This window comes from Mirounga angustirostris, unplaced genomic scaffold (assembly GCF_029215605.1).
Source record: "Mirounga angustirostris isolate CCGP_5_RB_7025 unplaced genomic scaffold, mMirAng1.0.hap1 SCAF_10, whole genome shotgun sequence".
NCBI lineage: Eukaryota > Metazoa > Chordata > Mammalia > Carnivora > Phocidae > Mirounga > Mirounga angustirostris.
In genome coordinates, this window is record NW_026991718.1 from 42,562,301 (window position 1) to 42,581,274 (window position 18,974).

Sequence of the window (18,974 nt, forward strand, 5' to 3'; positions counted from 1 at the left end):
AATTTGAGATTTTAAAGTGAGAGAAACAATGTATACAAACTTAGGATATAACAGTGTTGAATCTTTCACCCTTACCATCATTCAGATCACCAGCTCTCCTGATAAAGAACTGGAAATTATAACCTCAGATTTCCTCACATACTTAGAATGTAATTAACATTTTATTTGGTTTGTTCATTATGTAGAAGAAAAGGTACATGTTTTAATTCACTTTTATATTTGAAGACCTATTTCCCTAATCTTTCTAAGACTATTAAAAGGCAGATCATATGGACTTAATTTTACATGTAAGTTAACTAAGATCTTTTGAAATATCAGGGCAGATTTTTGCCCTTGACTCTTTTTTTTTTTTTTAAACAACTGATAATCAATTTATTAAAAAGGTTGATTTAAGCATCTGCAATGGTGACTTCAGCCTCAACTCCTGGCTCAATACTGATGGAAGTAATCTGCTTAACAATCTCCGAAGGACTGTGCAAATCAATGAGTCGCTTGTGGATCCTCATCTGAAAACGATCCCAGGTCTTAGAACCTTCACCACAAGGAGTTTTTCTTGTAGCGATTCTCAGAGTCTTGGTAGGCATCCGAACTGGTCCTTTCACTTCGAGATTCTTTTCCTTTGCGCCTCTGATCAAGTCCGCACATACCTTTTCCAAAGATTTTACGTTGCGGCTGGTGAGAGTAATTCTGATTCGGGGAATCGCCACCTCCGGTTCCACGGGTGTCTTTCCAGTGTCTTGAAAAGCCATGGCTGCGGCGCGGCTTCCTGACCGACTTGTTCTCGGTGAGAGCGAACAGCGGTGAGGCAGGAGCAGGAGCGGGGCGTCCAAACCTCCGCTGTAGCTGCGACCGCGTCTTCCTCAAAGAGCGCCCTTGACTCTTAATTACTAATTTTTATTTTTAATTTATTTTTAATTTATTTTTAATTCTTTTAAAGATTTTATTTATTTGACAGAGAGATTCACAACAAGAGAGGGAACACAAGCAGGGGGAGTGGGAGAGGGAGAAGCAGGCTTCCCGCGGAGCAGGGAGCCCGATGTGGGGCTCGATCCCAGGACCCTGGGACCATGACCTGAGCCGAAGGCAGACGCTTAACGACTGAGCCACCCAGGCACCCCTCTCCTTACTTTTTAATGAAGAAAATGATTCTGAAAAATCTGAAAATAATTCTGAAAAATTAAGGGCATCTGGGTGCCCTTACTAATTTTTAAATATGCCTTTTTATTATTGTTTTTAGTGAGCTCTACACCCAGCCTAGGGCTCTAACTCACAACCGTGAGATCAAGAGTCACATGCTCTACTGACTGAGCCAGCCATGCGCCCCTTAATTACTAATTTTTAAATTTTATTTTTTTCCTAAACCTACCAAAACCTATATCCTTTTTCACTCTTTTAACAAGTAATAATCTTTTCTGTTAGATGATTTTGTCCAAGGAGTTTTCCAGTTTTTCAGATATAATAGATTGGAACTAGAATTTTGAAACACAATCTGTCAATTGATATTATCCAATTAAAATAATAAAGACACTGCTAGGTTTGATTCATTTTGACTTCGGGGAAATAGAGTTGAAGGAGGGAAATGAAATAAAGCTTGAAAATGAATTTGATTCTTGAAAGCACAATTTCCCAGACAAATTGAGAGAATCTTGCTTGACATCAAGGTCGGATCAAAGTCTAAACTTGATTTCATTCAAATTGATTTGATTTTAACCTAAAAGTTCAGCTGAGTCCCACCTGATACAGACTTCCATATTAATGACATTTAGCCCAATATACTGCTTGGAACTGAATGTGGAAACTATCATGTATTCATTCAAGTAATATAGTAAAATAGCAAAGATTCCATTGTGCAGGATAAAATGCAATGACCTGATTGAGAATCCTTCCATGAGTATTATTGTCAGGTCTGACACTAGCTTAAAAAATAGAAATCCACTTTATTTCTTTGAGCCACAGGATATGCACACACATAGAATAGAAGAGAGAGATGAGGGGTAGGGAAAAGGAAGGAGAAAAAATATTTGAAGGAGATCAATGTTTATTAAATAGTTTTTAGAAGTGTATGACATTTTTATAAACAGATGACCTTCAAGCTCAAAGACCAAAAACTCAAAGTGGCTTAGAGGCAGCATTCTATCATCCATGTGAGTACATCAGTAGTTCTCACCAGGGATCCAAGTGACACATAAGTTATGAGGTGGTCTGATGTCTCCAAAGATGCAGAAATGGGAATATCCCTACCTGATGGTGAAGGATGAGCTCCCAAAATAGGCTTTGGTTTAGATTTCAGGGAAGCAGTTAACTGGTTTTAAAAACTCATCTCCTCCAAGGCAAATAGCAATGATCCACAATAGTTTGTATGTTGGATCTTTGCTTGGTGAGGAGTTAAAGCCTGAAATAACTGGGTCATGGCAGTGTCTTTACTTGCCTGAAGATAAAAATCACCTGGAAACATTTGATAAAGCACAGCATACCTGCCCTTCCTCTGAAGATTATATTTCAGTAACCCTTAAAGGCAGGAGTTTGAATTGACATTATTTTTTCCAGGTGATGTTTATCATCAGGGAGTTTGGAAAACTCTAAAGTTGGGAAACAGGCTCACAAACGACAAATGTTTTATAGTTGTTAAAAGAGTGGGCTCTGGGGCGCCTGGGTGGCTCAGTTGGTTAAGCGACTGCCTTCGGCTCAGGTCATGATCCTGGAGTCCCGGGATCGAGTCCCGCATCGGGCTCCCTGCTCGACGGGGAGTCTGCTTCTCCCTCTGACCCTTCCCCTCTCATGCTCTCTGTCTCCCATTCTCTCTCTCAGATAAATAAATAAAATCTTTAAAAAAAAAAAAAAAAAAAAAAAGAGTGGGCTCTGGAATCAGACTGGTTTTGAATCCCAACATTGCTCATTTCAGAGTTATTTGAATTTGGGAGTAATTTAAAAAGATTATTTTACTTAAAGCTAAAAGTAATGCCTGGGATAGAGAAAGCCTTCAATAAATGTTAATAACGTATTTTGTGGAACCTAAACCAGATACACAATTTTTCTAACTTAACTACCAAGACGGTGCCTATTAAATTATGACCCAATGGTAAGATTACATCAATTGTAATTAATGGCATCTTTTAGGGACTAATGTGTACCAAAGACAAAGTATTAAAAGTACATGAATATAAATACTCTTAAAAAATTATGATCAGTTGTCAGTTTTATAAAGCTTGCAAATCTATACCTAAGTAGAGTTTCAGTCATTACTGTCACAGTAAACAACAGGAAATCAAGGTATAGATCACAAATATATGTAACGGCATGAATCTTCCCTTTTCCTAGTGTTTAATAAGGTTTCTGTGGATAGTCTTTTGCCTAGGTAAATATATGCTGTGAAGGCTTTCAGAGTGTTTTGAAAGCTTGTTAATATTCTGTTTGTTGACACATAGTAGTAAATGCAAATTATATGAAGTTGGGGGGAAATCTATTTCTTGTATATTCTTGAAAACACTACTAAATTATAAAGCACAACAGATAGTAAAAGCCTGGACTCTGAAAATATAGAAACCTGTGTTCAAATTCTAAATACAATTTATTAGATTTTTGACCTTAACAATCCATTGAACTTCACAAAGCTTCAGGTTTCCCATGTGGGAAGCTCATTGTATAGCACTAAGAATGAAATTAATTTAAATCTAAAATACTACTTAGCCTAAGTACTTTATTTCAGGTCCTTTTTTCCAGTTATTTAGAAATACTCATTTTTTTGTTTAACATTTTACAAGGCATTTTCATGAAACTATTACTGTTCCCATCTTAGAAAGTTCAAGAGACTAATTAATTGTTCAACAATACTTGATTAATTATAAACAAATAAATAGTGGAGCCAACATTTTGCTGTGGTTTTTTCAGTTATTTAGAAATACTCATTTTTTTGTTTAACATTTTACAAAGCATTTTCATGAGACTATTACTGTTCCCATCTTAGAGATAAAGTTCAAGGGACTAATTGTTCAACAATATTTGTTTAATTATAAACAAACAAATAGTGGAGCCAACATTTTGCTGTGGATATTCTGACTCTAAATCCCATAATTTATAAAGGTGATCATTGGATTTTAGGCTTTACCATATTATACCATGGCAATAATTGAGTAAAAAATAAAAAGGGGTATAGTCCATCTGATGTTTTCCACACATTTTTTATTTTATTATTTTCTTTTTCCTTCAGCCAACAAAATTCCATTTTTTTTACACAGTTGCTTTTTCTATAACTTTTTTTTCTATAAGAGTCAAGTAGATAGTCCTTTATGCTTTAGTATCTTTTAGTACTGAAAATGGAGGAAGGTTTTTTTTGTTTGTTTGTTTGTTTTTTGGATTTTTTGGTCACACATTTTGGTGATCTTTAGACTCCCTTGGTATGTTTAAAAACATTCGGGTTCTGGTTCCTCAAACCATACTCACTTCATTACAACTTGGAGAGTGTTTGTGTAATTTGTTTATTTAATAAGCTCCCAAATGAATGTGATGATCCATTAGTTTATAAAACATTGATAATTCTGATCTTTCTATTTAAAATACATGTCTTGGGGCTCCTGGGTTGCTCAGTCGGTTAAGCATCTGCCTTAGGCTCAGATCATGATCTGGGATCGAGCCCCAAGTCAGGCTCCCTGCTCAGCAGGGAGTCTACTTCTCCCTCTCGCTCTGCCTGCCGCTCCCTCTGCTTATGTGCTCTCTCTCTTCTCTCTCTTCTCTGTCAAATAGATAAATAAAATCTTTAAAAAAAATAAAAATAAAATACATGTCTTAAAATGGATATAGATGATCTCTAAGATTCTTTTCAAATAAAAAATTTTGAAATCACTAAATGTTAGAACTAAAGAGAATCCTAGATTCTTTATCCAGTGGTTTACAAATATGTTAATCAGGGAAATAGTATTCTGTGGCAGTGACTCAGGGTCCACTATGTGTGGTCTTGAGGCTAAGTGGCCAAGGCCCTAAATTTCTTAATTGGAATAACTCTACTTTTATCTGTTTATATGTAAAAATTATACAAAAGATATTGGTCAGGTTGTAGTAGAACCAAACTCTTCTGTGTCCTTTCTTCTCTTATCCCAGCCTTTTTCTTTTTTAAAACTCAATCCTAGGATAATTGAGAAGAGAGTGGTCTACCTGAAATCTTTGAAAACATCATATTGTTTACCTGGTAATCTATGCAAAAGTTCTGTCTCGGACTTTAAGACTGATTCTTTCTTCTTTTGAAGCAATTTTATGATTCTGGAGGTGAAAATGCAAAGGCAGATTTCTTTTCCCTGTGGAATTGAACAAAACATCATTGGAATATTGGCCAGAGGTCAAAAGCCAATTATTATATAAAAATTGGTCATGGGCCTGAATTAATGAATCTGAGATCCCTCATGGCAGATAGTAACTGAGTTGGTCTCAAAGACTTGGAGGTGTGGGTATAATGCTCAAGCCAAATGTCCTTGAGTTTTGCATTGCTATAGAGGGACTCATACAAATGTCCCTGTCACTCTATGCCTCTTATCATTTGCAACTGTTTTTTCATTTATCACTGCCTAGAAATAAATTGAATGGTCTCCTATCATGCCATCACAAATCACTTCAGTTTTTTCATATAAAGTTTACAAAATGTTTATAGACTTATTGTCAAGTATTACACATCCTAGTAAATGAATAGCTGGTGTGTTTCATTCTGTGGGCTAATTCTTATTAATTAACTAATGCAACCTGCAACAATGCATATCTTATTAAATTATTAAAATACTTGCTATGAGTCTGGTGGAGGGGCTAAATTTACCCTATTCAATTTGTCATTGTGATAAGCAGTTTGCAAGTATTATTTAATCTTCATAACAAGCTTACTAACAGAGTTATTATGACTGTTGTATGGATCATCATCACCATCATCTGCATTTGACAGATAAGGCTGGTGAAGCATATGGAAGTTGACTAGCTGATAGACTTATACCTGCTGATTTTGCAAAGACAGTATTTAAACACAATACCCATAACCATTACCATAACCATGCCTAGTTTTAACTCATGACAGTCATCTATCCAAACTTTCACTACTGCATTTATTCTTTCAATAAATGAAGAATAAATAATGATCAGAGACTTCTAATTAACCTCACAATTTTATCTGGCTACAAAAGCTATTTATAAGTTTGGTTAGAGATGGACACAATGAAAAACAATCACTACAAAGGAAATAAAAATTTGAATTTAGGTTCTTACCCATGATGTATGATAGGATGCACTCAGAAGATAGTTTCTGCAGTCTCTCATGTTTGTAAGTCTGATATCCCCTGACTCTCAGTTTTCAGATTCAGAAACCTCAAAACTGTTTTTAAAAACTACCTCAAGTTTTTAAACCATTTAATTTCTTTTAATTGAAATAATTTTGCTTGTACTGACACAAGGCTAAAAAGGCAGTTGGGTCCTGCTAGCCTGAATAGTGAGGAAGAGCCAAGCCTCCATTGGAGTAACAGTGAACTATCTGGTCTGATGCAGTTGTTTCTAGGTGGAAAAACCTTATATATACATTTTTTGTCTTGGTGGCATGCTTTACACGTACACATTTTGAATAGTCATTGATGTAGAGATATTTTTCTCCATTAACCTACTTCCCAAATTGGTTGGGAAGATTCCAGAATTAAGAGTAGCATTTAGTAATTCATCAGTAATTAAACTCTTGAAATTTACAGGGGTTTTACTTGAAATTTTTTGTTCTGATACCTAATGGTTTACTGACCATTTCCAAGGGAATGCTTCCACTCCAAAAGAGCAATACTGATTTTACTATATCTCCTTTTAAGACTTCATTTTTTTTCTTGTTTTATGCTGGATTTAAATTTTAACCTGTTTTATACAAGGTAATCTATTTTAATGGATTAAAGGCATTACGTTAGGATAATTTGCTTTCTTTCTGCTGAATATTTTTTCATTCATTTTAATTTGCTGATTCACTTAACTGAATATATTATACTCAGTTCCTAGTAAAATATCTGTACACTTCAGTAATTTATTTATTTTTTGAATTATTGGGAAGTCATTTTTTAATTTTATACACCCCCTCCCTGGCACATGCTGTAGAATAGTATCTCTATAGATTAATCAATCAGTATGCATTCAAATTGTAAGGATAGATTACTGAAGTAATGATTATTATTAATTTTGTAAGAGATGAACAAGAATTTTTTTAAATGAAAAACCCAGAATGTAGAATGATTTGTGTTCTTCACCTCTATTAAAACACATCAGGATATGTACTACTGTGCAAAGTTGTAAAGTAGGTAAATTTAGTTGTTGACCCTCTATATCTTTGCCAAATACAATGTGATGTTAAGTCATTGTCAGATCTCATTTTCTTGTTTCACACATAATCAGATTCCTATTTTTATTAGCACTATTTTATCTGACAGTGTTATGCTAAGCAAATGAGTTAATAATACAGATAATATCCAAAGGACACACATTCACTTGAAAGAATTGGAGCAGGCCACACAAATATAGGGAAATATAGTTAAAGGAGGCAAACTAGCAAGTGACGACCTTGTACTACATTATAGACTGCACATACAAACAAGGGAAGAGTTTTGCCAAAGTGTTCTTTCAAGGAAAGGACAAGAAGCAAAATCAGGAGAATTCAATACCATGGTCAAGGAGAAATTGTGGTTACTAGAAAGTCATGTGGTCTGGAATTGGTGGTCTTAGTTATGATTATTAGTTTCATGATCTTAAACAGATTATTTTACTTCTCTAGGCCTTAGTTTTCTTATTAATAAAATATAGTATATAATTACACTATTTTATGTATATACACTTTCATATATTTAATTATCTGATAAGGGTTAGTAACATAAAAATTTTTTTTTCCTGGCTTATAGTTTTCAAGTAGTTTTATTGGTCATTAGATTTTTGGCAGTACCAAGAGTACAGTATGGACCCAGCATCAAACCTATTTTGGAAACACAAATCTTTGCAGTGATTTTTTTTTTTTTTTAATTTGAGAGAGAGAGAGAGAGAGACAGAGATAGCAAGAGAGAGCACAGACAGGGAAGAGAGGGAGAAGCAGGCTCCCTGCTGAAGGGAGCCCAATGCAGGGCTTGATCCCAGGGTCCTGGGATCATGGGATCATGACCTGAACTGAAGGCAGACCCTTAACTGACTGAGCCACCCAAGCACCCCTTTGCAGTGATTTTTTAAAATAACAGCTTTCTCAAGGTATAAATCACATACAGTAAGGTTTGTCTTTTTAAAGTGTAAAATCCAGTGGTTTTTGACATATTTACAAAGTTTTGTGCTGATCATCATTATGTAATTCTGGAACATTTAAATCTCCCACAAAGAGACCCTATAACCTTTAGCAGTGACTCTCGTTAGTAGCCAGCATTCTCCCCAAACCCAAACCTTGGTAATCACCAGTCTATGATGTGCCTATTCTTGACATTTCATATAAATGGAATCATACCAGGGGCACCTGGGTGGCTCAGTTGGTTAAGGGTCTGCCTTTGGCTCAGGTCATGATCCTAGGGTTCTGGATTCGAGCCCCGCATTGGGCTCCCTGCTCAGCGGAGAGCCTGCTTCTCCCTCTCCCTCTGCCCCTCCCCCAGTTCATGCTGCCTCTCTTGCTCACTCTCTCTCAAATAAATAAAATCTTTAAAAATAAATAAATAAATAAATAAATAAATAAATAAATAAATAAATAAATGGAATCATATGTGGCTTTTTGTGACTGGCTTATTTCATATTTTCAAGGTTCATCCAAGTTGTAGCATGTATTAGTACTTCATTCCTTTTGTTTTGTTTCCACTTTTTTTCTTTTTAATAAATTTTTATCTTTTAGAACAGTTTTAGATTTACAGAAAATTTGAGAGTTCTCCTATATCCCACCCCTAGTCTCCCTTATCATTAACATCTTAGATTAGGATATTTATTAACAATTAATGAAACTACTAATACATTATTGTTATATAATATCCCTAGGTCACGTAGATATCCTTTGTTTTTATCCAATGTCCCTTTTCTGTTACAGCATCCCATCTAGAATACCATATGACATTTAGTTGTCATGCCTCCTTAGGACATGTCTCCTTCGTTTCCCAGGCTTTCCCTGATTTTGATGGCCTTGTCAGTTTGGAGGATAGTGTGTCAGGTGTTTTGTAGATTGCCCCACTATTAGAATTTATTTGATGTTTTTCTTATGGTAAAACTGGTGTTATGGGTTATTGAGAGGAAGACCACAGAACAAAGTGTAACTTCACCAAGTATATGTACTATCATTGTGATTTTATGACTGTTGATATTGACCTTGATCCCCATGGCTGGGACCGCTCCAGTGTATTTTCCCCCATTCCATATTGTACTCTTTGTAAGGGAATCTCTGTGTGCAGCCCATATCTAAAGCATGGGATTATGTTCCCCCTCCTTGAGGGTAGAGTATCTGTGTAGATTATTTGGAATTTTTCTGCATGGGAGATTTATCTCTCCTTCTTCACTTATTAACTTATTCAGTAATTTATTTATAGAAGTATCAACTCAGGAGTACTTATTTTATACTTTGTGTTATAATTCGACACAATTCTATTTTATTTGTCATATTTTTATAGTGTTGGCCATTGGGAGCTCTTTCACTTGGCTCCTGTGTACCTTTGACATACCATCATCAAAGTGGGGTTTTTTGTTTTTTGAACACTTCCTTATATGCTGGCACTGTAAGATACTCCAGGTTCATCTTATAGATTTCCTGCCCCAGATCTGGAATTAGCCATTTCTCCAAAGAGTCCTTGTTTCTATTATTGGAGAATGGTATCAGAAAGTTTTATCTAGACACTGGGCATGCTCATTGATATAAGGGTGTCATTTATTTCTCAGGTAGCCAAAGATTGTATGTGTATATAGACATATCTATAAATATTCCTATATGTAACAATCTATATATAATAAACTAAACATAGGTCCATACTGATGTGTCCAACTCTAATTTACTTCCATTGATCATTCTTATTTTCTCCCCATGCTTATCTTTAAATTTCAACTCCAAAAATGTGAAACCTGGCTGCCACCTCCTGCCATCCATTTAATTGTTGTATTTCAGTACACTTGAATAGCAGCAACAGCATTGTTAACCCATAACCCCCTGGGAAACCACTTTATCAGCTAAAGTACAGTTCTTTTGCCTTTCATCTTACAGAGTTCATTCATTCCGATATTACTTAGGTCAGCACCTTTCCCCCCCATTCCCTTTAGTGAGATTGTTTCATACATTTGTAATACAGTTAGGTTCTCTTATCACTGTCTGTATTTCTTATGGGATTTCCAAACTCCTAGATACATATTTTTAATATGCATACATGAAGGTTCATTCATTGTGCTGTAAAATTCTCTGGGTTTTGACAAGTGCATGGTATCATATATTCTTCCTTAGATTCTTGATAGAATTCACCAATGAAATCACTTGAGTTTAATAGTATCTTTTTTGTAAGATTATTAATTACTGATTCAGTATCTTTAATAGATAATAGCTATACTCAGATGATCTGTTTCTCCTTGTGTAAGTTTTAGGAATTTGTGTCTTTCAAGCAATTGGTCCATTTCAACTCAGTTATCAGATCTGTGAATATAGAGTTGTTCATACTGTACCTTTATTACACTTTTGAGGACTGTGGGATCAGTAGTGATTTTTATTTTCTCTTTTTTTTTCTCGTTTAGCCCAGATACAGACTTGTCAATTATTTTCACCTTATCAAAAAAACACTTTTTGTTTTATTGATTTTCTGCATTGATTTCTGCATTATTTTCAATTTTATTGACTTATGCTCTAATTTTTATTCTTCTAACTTTAAGTTGAAAACATTTTTTCTAGTTTTATGGAGGCTTAGATTATTGATTTTAGAACTATTTTTTTCTCCTAATACATGTAATGCTCTAAAATTCCTTCTAAGCACTGTTTCCACTGCATCTAACAAATTTTAAGTTTTATTTTCATTTATTTCAAAGTATTTTCAAATTCCTCCTGAGACTTCTCCTTTGACCCATGTTTGATTTAGTAGTATGTGGCTTAATCTCCAAATATTTTGGATTTACCTCCTGTCTTTCTTTTTATTGATTGCTAGTGTAATACCACTATGGTCTCTCGTATATTTTATATGATTTCTATTCTTTTGAATTAATTTAGGTGTGTTTTATGGCCCAGAATGTGGTCTGTCTTGCTGAATATTCTGTATGAACTTGAGAATAATGTGTATTGTAATGTCATTGGATTAGATATCCTATAAATGTCAAATAAATCAAGTTGACTGATGATACTGTATAAGGCAACTATATCCTTATGATTTCCTGCCGGCTTCACCTGCCAATAATAAAGAGAACTGTTAAAATCTCAAACTATAAGAATAGATTTATCTATTTCTCTTCGCATTTGTATGAGATTTGCCTCACAAATTTTGATGCTCTTATTTTAGGAGCATATATGTTAAGGATTATTATATATTCTTATAGAATTGACTCTTTGTCATTATGTAATGCCTCTCTTTATCCCTATTTTTCCTTGTTTTGAAACCTCCTTTGTAATTAATAGGCTACTTCAGCTTCCTTTTGATGAATGATATCATGGCATATATTTCTCCATCTTTTTATTGTCGACATAACTATGTCTTTATTGAATGTATGTATGTATGTATGTATGATGTATTTTTAAAGATTTCATTCATCCAGTCTAGACAGAGAGCTTGCACAAGACAGACAGTCAGCTGGGGGGAGGGGTAGTTGCAGAGGGAGAGGGACAAGCAGACTCTGTGCTAAGCATGGAGCCCAACTGGGGACTCAGTCCACAACCCCGAGATCATGACCTGAGCTGAAATCCAGAGGTGGCTGCTTAACTGACTGAGCCACCCAGGTGCCCTCCTATGTCTTTATTTTAACGTGGGTTTCTTATAGACAACATATATTTGTATTTTTTTTAAATCAGCTCTGATAGTCTATGTATTTTAATTGGTATGTTTAGACCATTCACATTTAAGTGCTTTTGATAGAGTTGGTTTAATATCTACCATTTTGTAATCATTTTCTACTCATTATACTAGTAATTTCTTTTTTCCCCTCTTAATATGCCTTTTCCAGTTTTAATTGTGCATTTTATATGATTCAATTTTCTTCCCTTTTTTAGCATATTAATTATACTTCTTTTAAAAAGAAGTAATTTTAGTGGTTGCCCTAGATTTTACAATATACATTTACAACTATATAATAAGCATTTATAACACCTATAAATTAAATGTATATTTACATTAATGTGTACCTATATAATAATATATAATTATAAGTAATATGTATATTTTTACAATACACATTTACATATGTGCCATATATATTATATATGCTATAATGAATATTATACAATATACTTTATATAAATTAAATGTTTATTTGTAATATACATTACAATTATGCTAAGTCCACTCTCAAGTAATAGTATATATCACTTCATGGGTTTAAAAACACTTTATGTGTTTCTAATTCATCTTTCCTTTCCTTTATAACAGTGCTGTCATTGATTTTGCTTATTTATAAGTTGTAATCATTCAATCAATATATCTCTGTCCTGATTTTTCATGGTTTGGGCCCTTGCTACTGGGATATTGACATTACTCATCCATTCCCCTCTTGTATTTATCTTCAAAAATTTGCTGATGAACGGATCTTTATGACTTATGTGTCATTTCCAGTTCTGTCCTTATAGATCTTCCCTCCTGATATTCTAGTTTCTTGACTCCTCCGGTTCTTTGTGTCTCCAGCAACCACAGCCTCTTCATTTCTCCATTTATGTGCCTCAACTATCAGCCATCTCTTTTTCCCATGTTCCACCTTAATGACAACAATATCATTGCCACATATGAGGGCCGAGGGAATAGTCAAGATAGGATGTTCGATAGCATACCTAATGGAACTAAATGCACTCTGAGATTAAAAAATACTGTTGATGTGATGTTTAACCATAAGGTAAACAAGAGCTTCAGTTCTTTATGTATTTCCCTTTGCACCTAGTGGGAATTGCATGAATTCTTACAAGGCTGGATCAAACAGAATATCCATAAACGCAGATACTTTAGACTAGTTTATCCTAATCTACTCTTTTAATACTGCTCAATAACTCAATGCTGCATTATCCCTCTTCAAATCAAGAGGATGTTTGTGAATCCATTCATATTTGTTCTCTAGCTTACCACAGTCTGTGGCTATACAACCAAGAATAGTACAAACGTACATTGTTGAACTTACTGGTTTTTGACTCACTCAATTTCATTCCTAAAACACAGCCTTTCATATCTTTTAAAATATGCTGGAATGTTAGGAGATAAGACATAGAAAAAGGTTTGCATATACTATTTGCCTCCACAGATTTTTTTTTCTCCCAGTCTCCCTTTCATCTGTGGTTAGGAATCTGTTTAGGTCTGTGACCCTATAGACATTCACTTTCATACTTATGCAACATTCTACTATAATAACACTTGTCAGCTTTTTCCCCTCTATATCTCATTGATAGGAATGAGGACTGAGAGTGTCATGGCTTATGTACAGTTTTTGCTTTCTGGTTGCTTTGAATAGCACCACGATTTTTGCATGTGAAAAGGTCACCTATAGAATTATTACTAAAAGAGAAGAGGAAACTGGCATATTAGTTAGATAAAATGTGGACAACACTGAATATGGTAGAGAATATTTTGAGAACGATACATTTTCTCTGAATTGAGATTGGACAATACACACAAAACACCTGGTTAACTGTGTTCATAAATCTGCCCACTTCGCTCATTCTAACCAAAAGATCTTCTCACTACAAGGTTCATAATACTAAAAAAAGTAAAAACTGCAAAGTTTCAGTGATGGTATCAATTAAGTAATTGTGATTTTTCTAAGTGTTAAGAAACCATAGAAGCCCATTGAAAAGATAAGCATTGTTTGTTTATGTTCAAGGCCTGGTTAGAGTAATTTATTAAATAAGACAAATTTGCATTAAGTTCTTTCCTTGGTACCTTTGCAGAGTATCTTTTTTTTGGCACTGTTTCTATCTTATCTGCTTATGTCCAGAATATGTTGTACATAGACTTGTATATGTAGAAATTCACAATCTGAGGGTCCCTTCATGGAAACCATTTGGGTGAAGATCAAAGGCGAAAGGCACAAAACTGATTTTGTAGGTTTACAAAGGAAATACCAGATGGAAAATTAGAGCAATGATTAATTAGTGTAGATTTAAAATAATAATAGTAATTTACACAGGAAAAAGTACGTGTTTTTGTTCTTTTGTTCATTTATAAGAAGACTCCAGCTATCTAGATATCTGGTAGAATCCCATAATGCAAATCTCTCTTTGTTGACATATAATTAATATCCCATCTTAATGAAACACAGGATAAATATGAATAAGAGGAACTAAGGTTACCAAGAAATAATTTTAATGGCAAAATGTGAAAAAGTAGGGTTAGATAAAATGACTTTAAGGCCTTTTATACAGGTTAGCTTCCAATGTTACCAGGAGAATGTTTTAGCTTTCTTTCCATGAGGTTATTTCCAAAGTGCAGCTCTCCCCAGCTGCTTTCTCCATTAATGTAAGAAGGGCCATGATGGAATTTATCTTGAATAGGGCAGTTAAAATTAAGTTAGATGCCTTCTTGCTGCTTAATTCTTTTAATTTGTCAGCCTAGGCCCTGGGTCTCATTTGAATACTGGAACTTTATATTTTGATATTATTATTGTTTTAATCATGTGTTGGCTTTAAGTTTCTACTGTTATAATAGAATCAATTGGGAGGCTTTTCATCTTTTACTATGAAATGAAATACTAAAAATTACTTTCTGCCTCTCTCTTTAAAAGTTAAATGGAGTTCACCTGTGATTTCATGTGATTCTGGTATTTTTTTTTTTTTTTAAGATTTTATTCATTTATTTGACAGAGAGAGAAAGAGAACAAGTAGGCAGAGAGGCAGGCAGAGGGAGAGGGAGAAGCAGGCTTCCTGCTGAGCAGGGAGCCCGATGCGGGGCTCGATCCCAGGACCCCGGGATCATGACCTGAGCCGAAGGCAGCGGCTTAACCGACTGAGCCACCCAGGCGCTCCTCTGGTATCTTTTAATTCGTGTATTTTAACCTCCTTTTCAATATCTTCTACAGTAAGAGAATATTAAGTAAACTAATGACAACGGATATGAGAATAGAGGAAATGAATCTTCTGATGAAAATATAAGCTTTCAATTTTCAGCACCCCTCAGTACCAACTGAGGAGCTTTAAAAAAGCTGGGCTCCATTCCCAGATATCCTGATTTAATTGATCTGTGGTAGAGCCTAAACATTGGTAATTTTTTGTTCCAGATTCTATGTAGTGATCATAATGAGTATTCAGGGTTGATAATGTTAAGTTTATATTTTTAAAGGAATTCAAACATTTCCTCTAGAATTTTTTTGAATTTGTTAAAGTCGTGTTGTACTTAGTATTGTTTCATAATGTTTAATGTGTTCTTTACTGATAATTATCTTATACTTAATTTTTTCTTTTAAAAAATTTTTATTGAAGTATAATTGACATACAACATTATATTGACTTTAGGTGTACAACATAATGATTTGATATTTATACATTGTGAAGTTATCACCACAATAAATCTAGTTACTATCCATAAACAAAGTTAACTTTTAGGATTTATTCTCTTGACAACTTTCAGGTATGCGCTACAGTATTATTAACTGTATTCACCATGCTGTACGTAACATCCCCATGAGTTATTTATTTTGTAACTGGTAGTATGTACCTCTTGACCCCCTATACTCATTTGAGCCATCTCCTAACTCACCCCTGCACTCTGGCAACCACCTTTCTGTCTCTATATGTATGATTTGTGGTTTTATTTTTTTTATTTTTTATTTTTTTTACATTCCTCATGTAAGTGAGATCATGAAGTATTTGTCTTTCTCTGACTTAATTCACTTAGGTTCATCCATGTTCTTGCAGATGGCAAGTTTGCATTCTTTTTTATGGCTGAATAGTATTCCTGTGTGTGTGTGTGTGTGTGTGTGCGCGCACACACCACATCTTCTTTATTCATCCATCAATGGACAATTCGGTTGTTTCCATATCTTGACTTTTGTAAGTTGCAATAAACATAAGGGTTCATATATCTTTTTTAATTTACTTTTTGAATTCATGTTCTTCAGTTAAATATATAGAAGTGGAATTCCTGGATAATATGGTAGTTTTATTTTTAATCTTTTGAAGAACTTCCACCCTGCTGCCTGTAGTGGCTGCATCAGTTTACATTCCCACCAGTGGTGCACTAAAGTTCCTTTTTCTCCACATCCTTATCAACACTTTCTATTTCTTGTCTTTTTGATAATAGTCATTCTAACAGGTGTGAGGTATTAGCTCATTCTGGTTTTGATTTGCATTTCCCTGATGAATCGTGATATTGAGCATTTTTTCATATGCCTTTTGGGCATCTGTATTTCTTTGGAAAAATATCTGCTGAGCTCCTTTGCCCATTTATTTTTATTTTTTTTAAAGATTTTATTTATTTGAGAGAGAGAGAGAGAGTGAGAAACAGCATGAGAGGGGAGAGGGTCAGAAGGAGAAGCAGGCTCCCCACTGAGCTGGGAGCCCAGTGTGGGACTCGATCCCAGGACTCCAGGATCATGACCTGAGCCAAAGGCAGTCGTTTAACCAACTGAGCTATCCAGGTGCCCCATTTGCCCATTTTTTAATTGGATTTTTTTTTTTTTTTTTTGCTATTGAGTTATATGAGTTCTTTATATATTTTGGATGTTAACCCTTTATGTGATTTGCAAACATTTTCTCCCATTCAGTAGGTATTAATGGTTTCCTTTGCTGTGAAAAGCTTTTTTTTTAAAGATTTTATTTATTTATTTGAGAGACAGAGAAAGCATGAGGTGGGGAGGGTCAGAGGGAGAAGCAGACTCCTCGCTGAGCAAGGAGCCCGATGCGGGACTCGATCCCGGGACTCCAGGATCATGACCTGAGCCGAAGGCAGTCGCTTAACCAACTGAGCCACCCAGGCGCCCTGTGAAAAGCTTTTTAATTTGATGAAGTCCCACTTGTTTATTTTTATTTTTATTGTCTTTTCTTTTGGACTCAGATCCAAGAAAATGTATCCTCAAGACTGATGTCAAGTAGCTTACTGCTTGTGTTTTATTCTATGAATTTTATGGCTTTAGATCTTACATGCAAATCTTTAATCCATTTTGAGTTAATTTTTGTGGTATAAAATAGTAGTCTAGTAGTCTAGTGTCTGTCTTTTGCATGTGACTGTCCAGTTTACCCAGAACCATTTATTGAAGAGACTGTCCTTCCCTCATTTTTATCTGTTGCCTCCTTTGTTGTAAATTAATTGTCCTTATGTGTGGGTTTACTTCTGGGCTCTTTATTCTGTTTCACTGATTTATGTATCCTTTCTTGTGTGAATACCCTATGATTTTAATAACTATATCTTTGTAATATAGTTTGAAATCAGGGAGCATGATGTCCCCAGATTTGTTATTCTTTCTCAAGATAGCTTTGGCTACTTGGAGTCTTCTGTATTTTCACATAAATTTTAGGATTGCTTGTCCTATTACTGTGAAAAATGCTGTTGGAATTTTGATAGGGATTGCATTGAATTGATATATTACTTAGGGTAATATTGACATTTTAACAATAATAAGTCTTCCAATCCATGAGCATGGAATATCTTTCCATTCGTTTATGTCTTCTTTGGTTTCTTTCATCACTGTCTTATACTTTTCAAAGTATAGGTCTTTTACCTCCTTGATTAAATGTATTCCTAGGTATTATTTCTGATGCAGCTATAAATGGGATTGTTTTCTTAATCTTTCTTTCTAAAGTTTCTTATTAGTGTGTAGAAACACAATTGATTTTTTATATTGATTTTGTATCTTGTGACTTCACTGAATTTGTTCTAAAGGTTTTTTGGAGGAGTCTTTATGGTTTTCTGTATATAAAATCATGTTGTCTGCAACTACTGACAGTTTTCTTTTTCTTTTTCAATTTTGATGCCTTTTATTTCCTTCTTTTGCATAATTGTTCTGTCTAGGTCTTCCCATAATATGTTGAATAAAAGTGGTGAGAGTGGGCATCCTTGTCTTACTTGATCTTATAGGGAAAGTTTTCAGCTTTTCACCATTGAGTATGATGTTAGCTGTGGGCTTGTTATATATTTTTTGTTGAGGTATGTGTTTCCTTTATACCCACACTTTTGAGTGTTATTATCATGAATATATGTTGAATTTTGTCAAATGTTGTTTCGGCATCTATCAAGATGATGCAGATGATTTTTATCCTTCATTTTGTTGATGTCCTATATCAAACTGATTAATGTGTTGGTGTTGAACCATCCTTGCATCCTTGGAATAAATTCTACTTGATCATGGTGTATGATCCTTTTAATGTATTACTGAATTCAGTTTGCTAATATTTGTTGAGGATTTTGCATCTATTTTGATCAGGGATATCAGCTTGTAATTTTTTTTTTTTTGTGTGTGTCTTTGTCTGGTTTTGGTATCAGGGTAATGCTGGCCTCATTTGGAAGTTAGGAAGTGTTTCTTCCTCTTCAGTTTTTTTGCAGAGTTTAAGAAGGACAGGATTTAAATCTTCTTTGAATATTTGCTAGAATTCACCAGTGAAACTGTCTGGTCCTGGATTGGTTTGTTAGGAAGTTTTTGATTATTGATTCAATCTCTAGTAGTAATTAGTCTATTCAACTTTTCTAATTTGTCAGGATTTAGTTTTGGAAGATTTTTTGTTTGTTTGTTGTTAGGAATTTATGCCTTTCTTCTGGATTGTCCAGTTTGTTGGCCTGTAATTGTTCATCATAGTTTCTTAAGATACTTTGTATTTCTGTAATACCAGTTGTAACTTCTTTTTCATTTCTGATTTTATTTATTTTTATTTAAATTCAATTAGCCAACAT

At 34.4% G+C, this 18,974-nt stretch overlaps 1 protein-coding gene across 1 annotated transcript; it reads right to left on the reverse strand.

Annotated features, from left to right (window-relative positions):
• Positions 1 to 346: 346 nt before the first annotated feature.
• LOC123850469 (small ribosomal subunit protein uS10-like) lies at positions 347 to 862 on the reverse strand. Its single transcript, XM_045883746.3, has one exon. The coding sequence runs from the start codon at positions 747 to 749 to the stop codon at positions 390 to 392; it is 360 nt and encodes a 119-aa protein (XP_045739702.2). The 5' UTR covers positions 750 to 862; the 3' UTR covers positions 347 to 389.
• Positions 863 to 18,974: the final 18,112 nt, after the last annotated feature.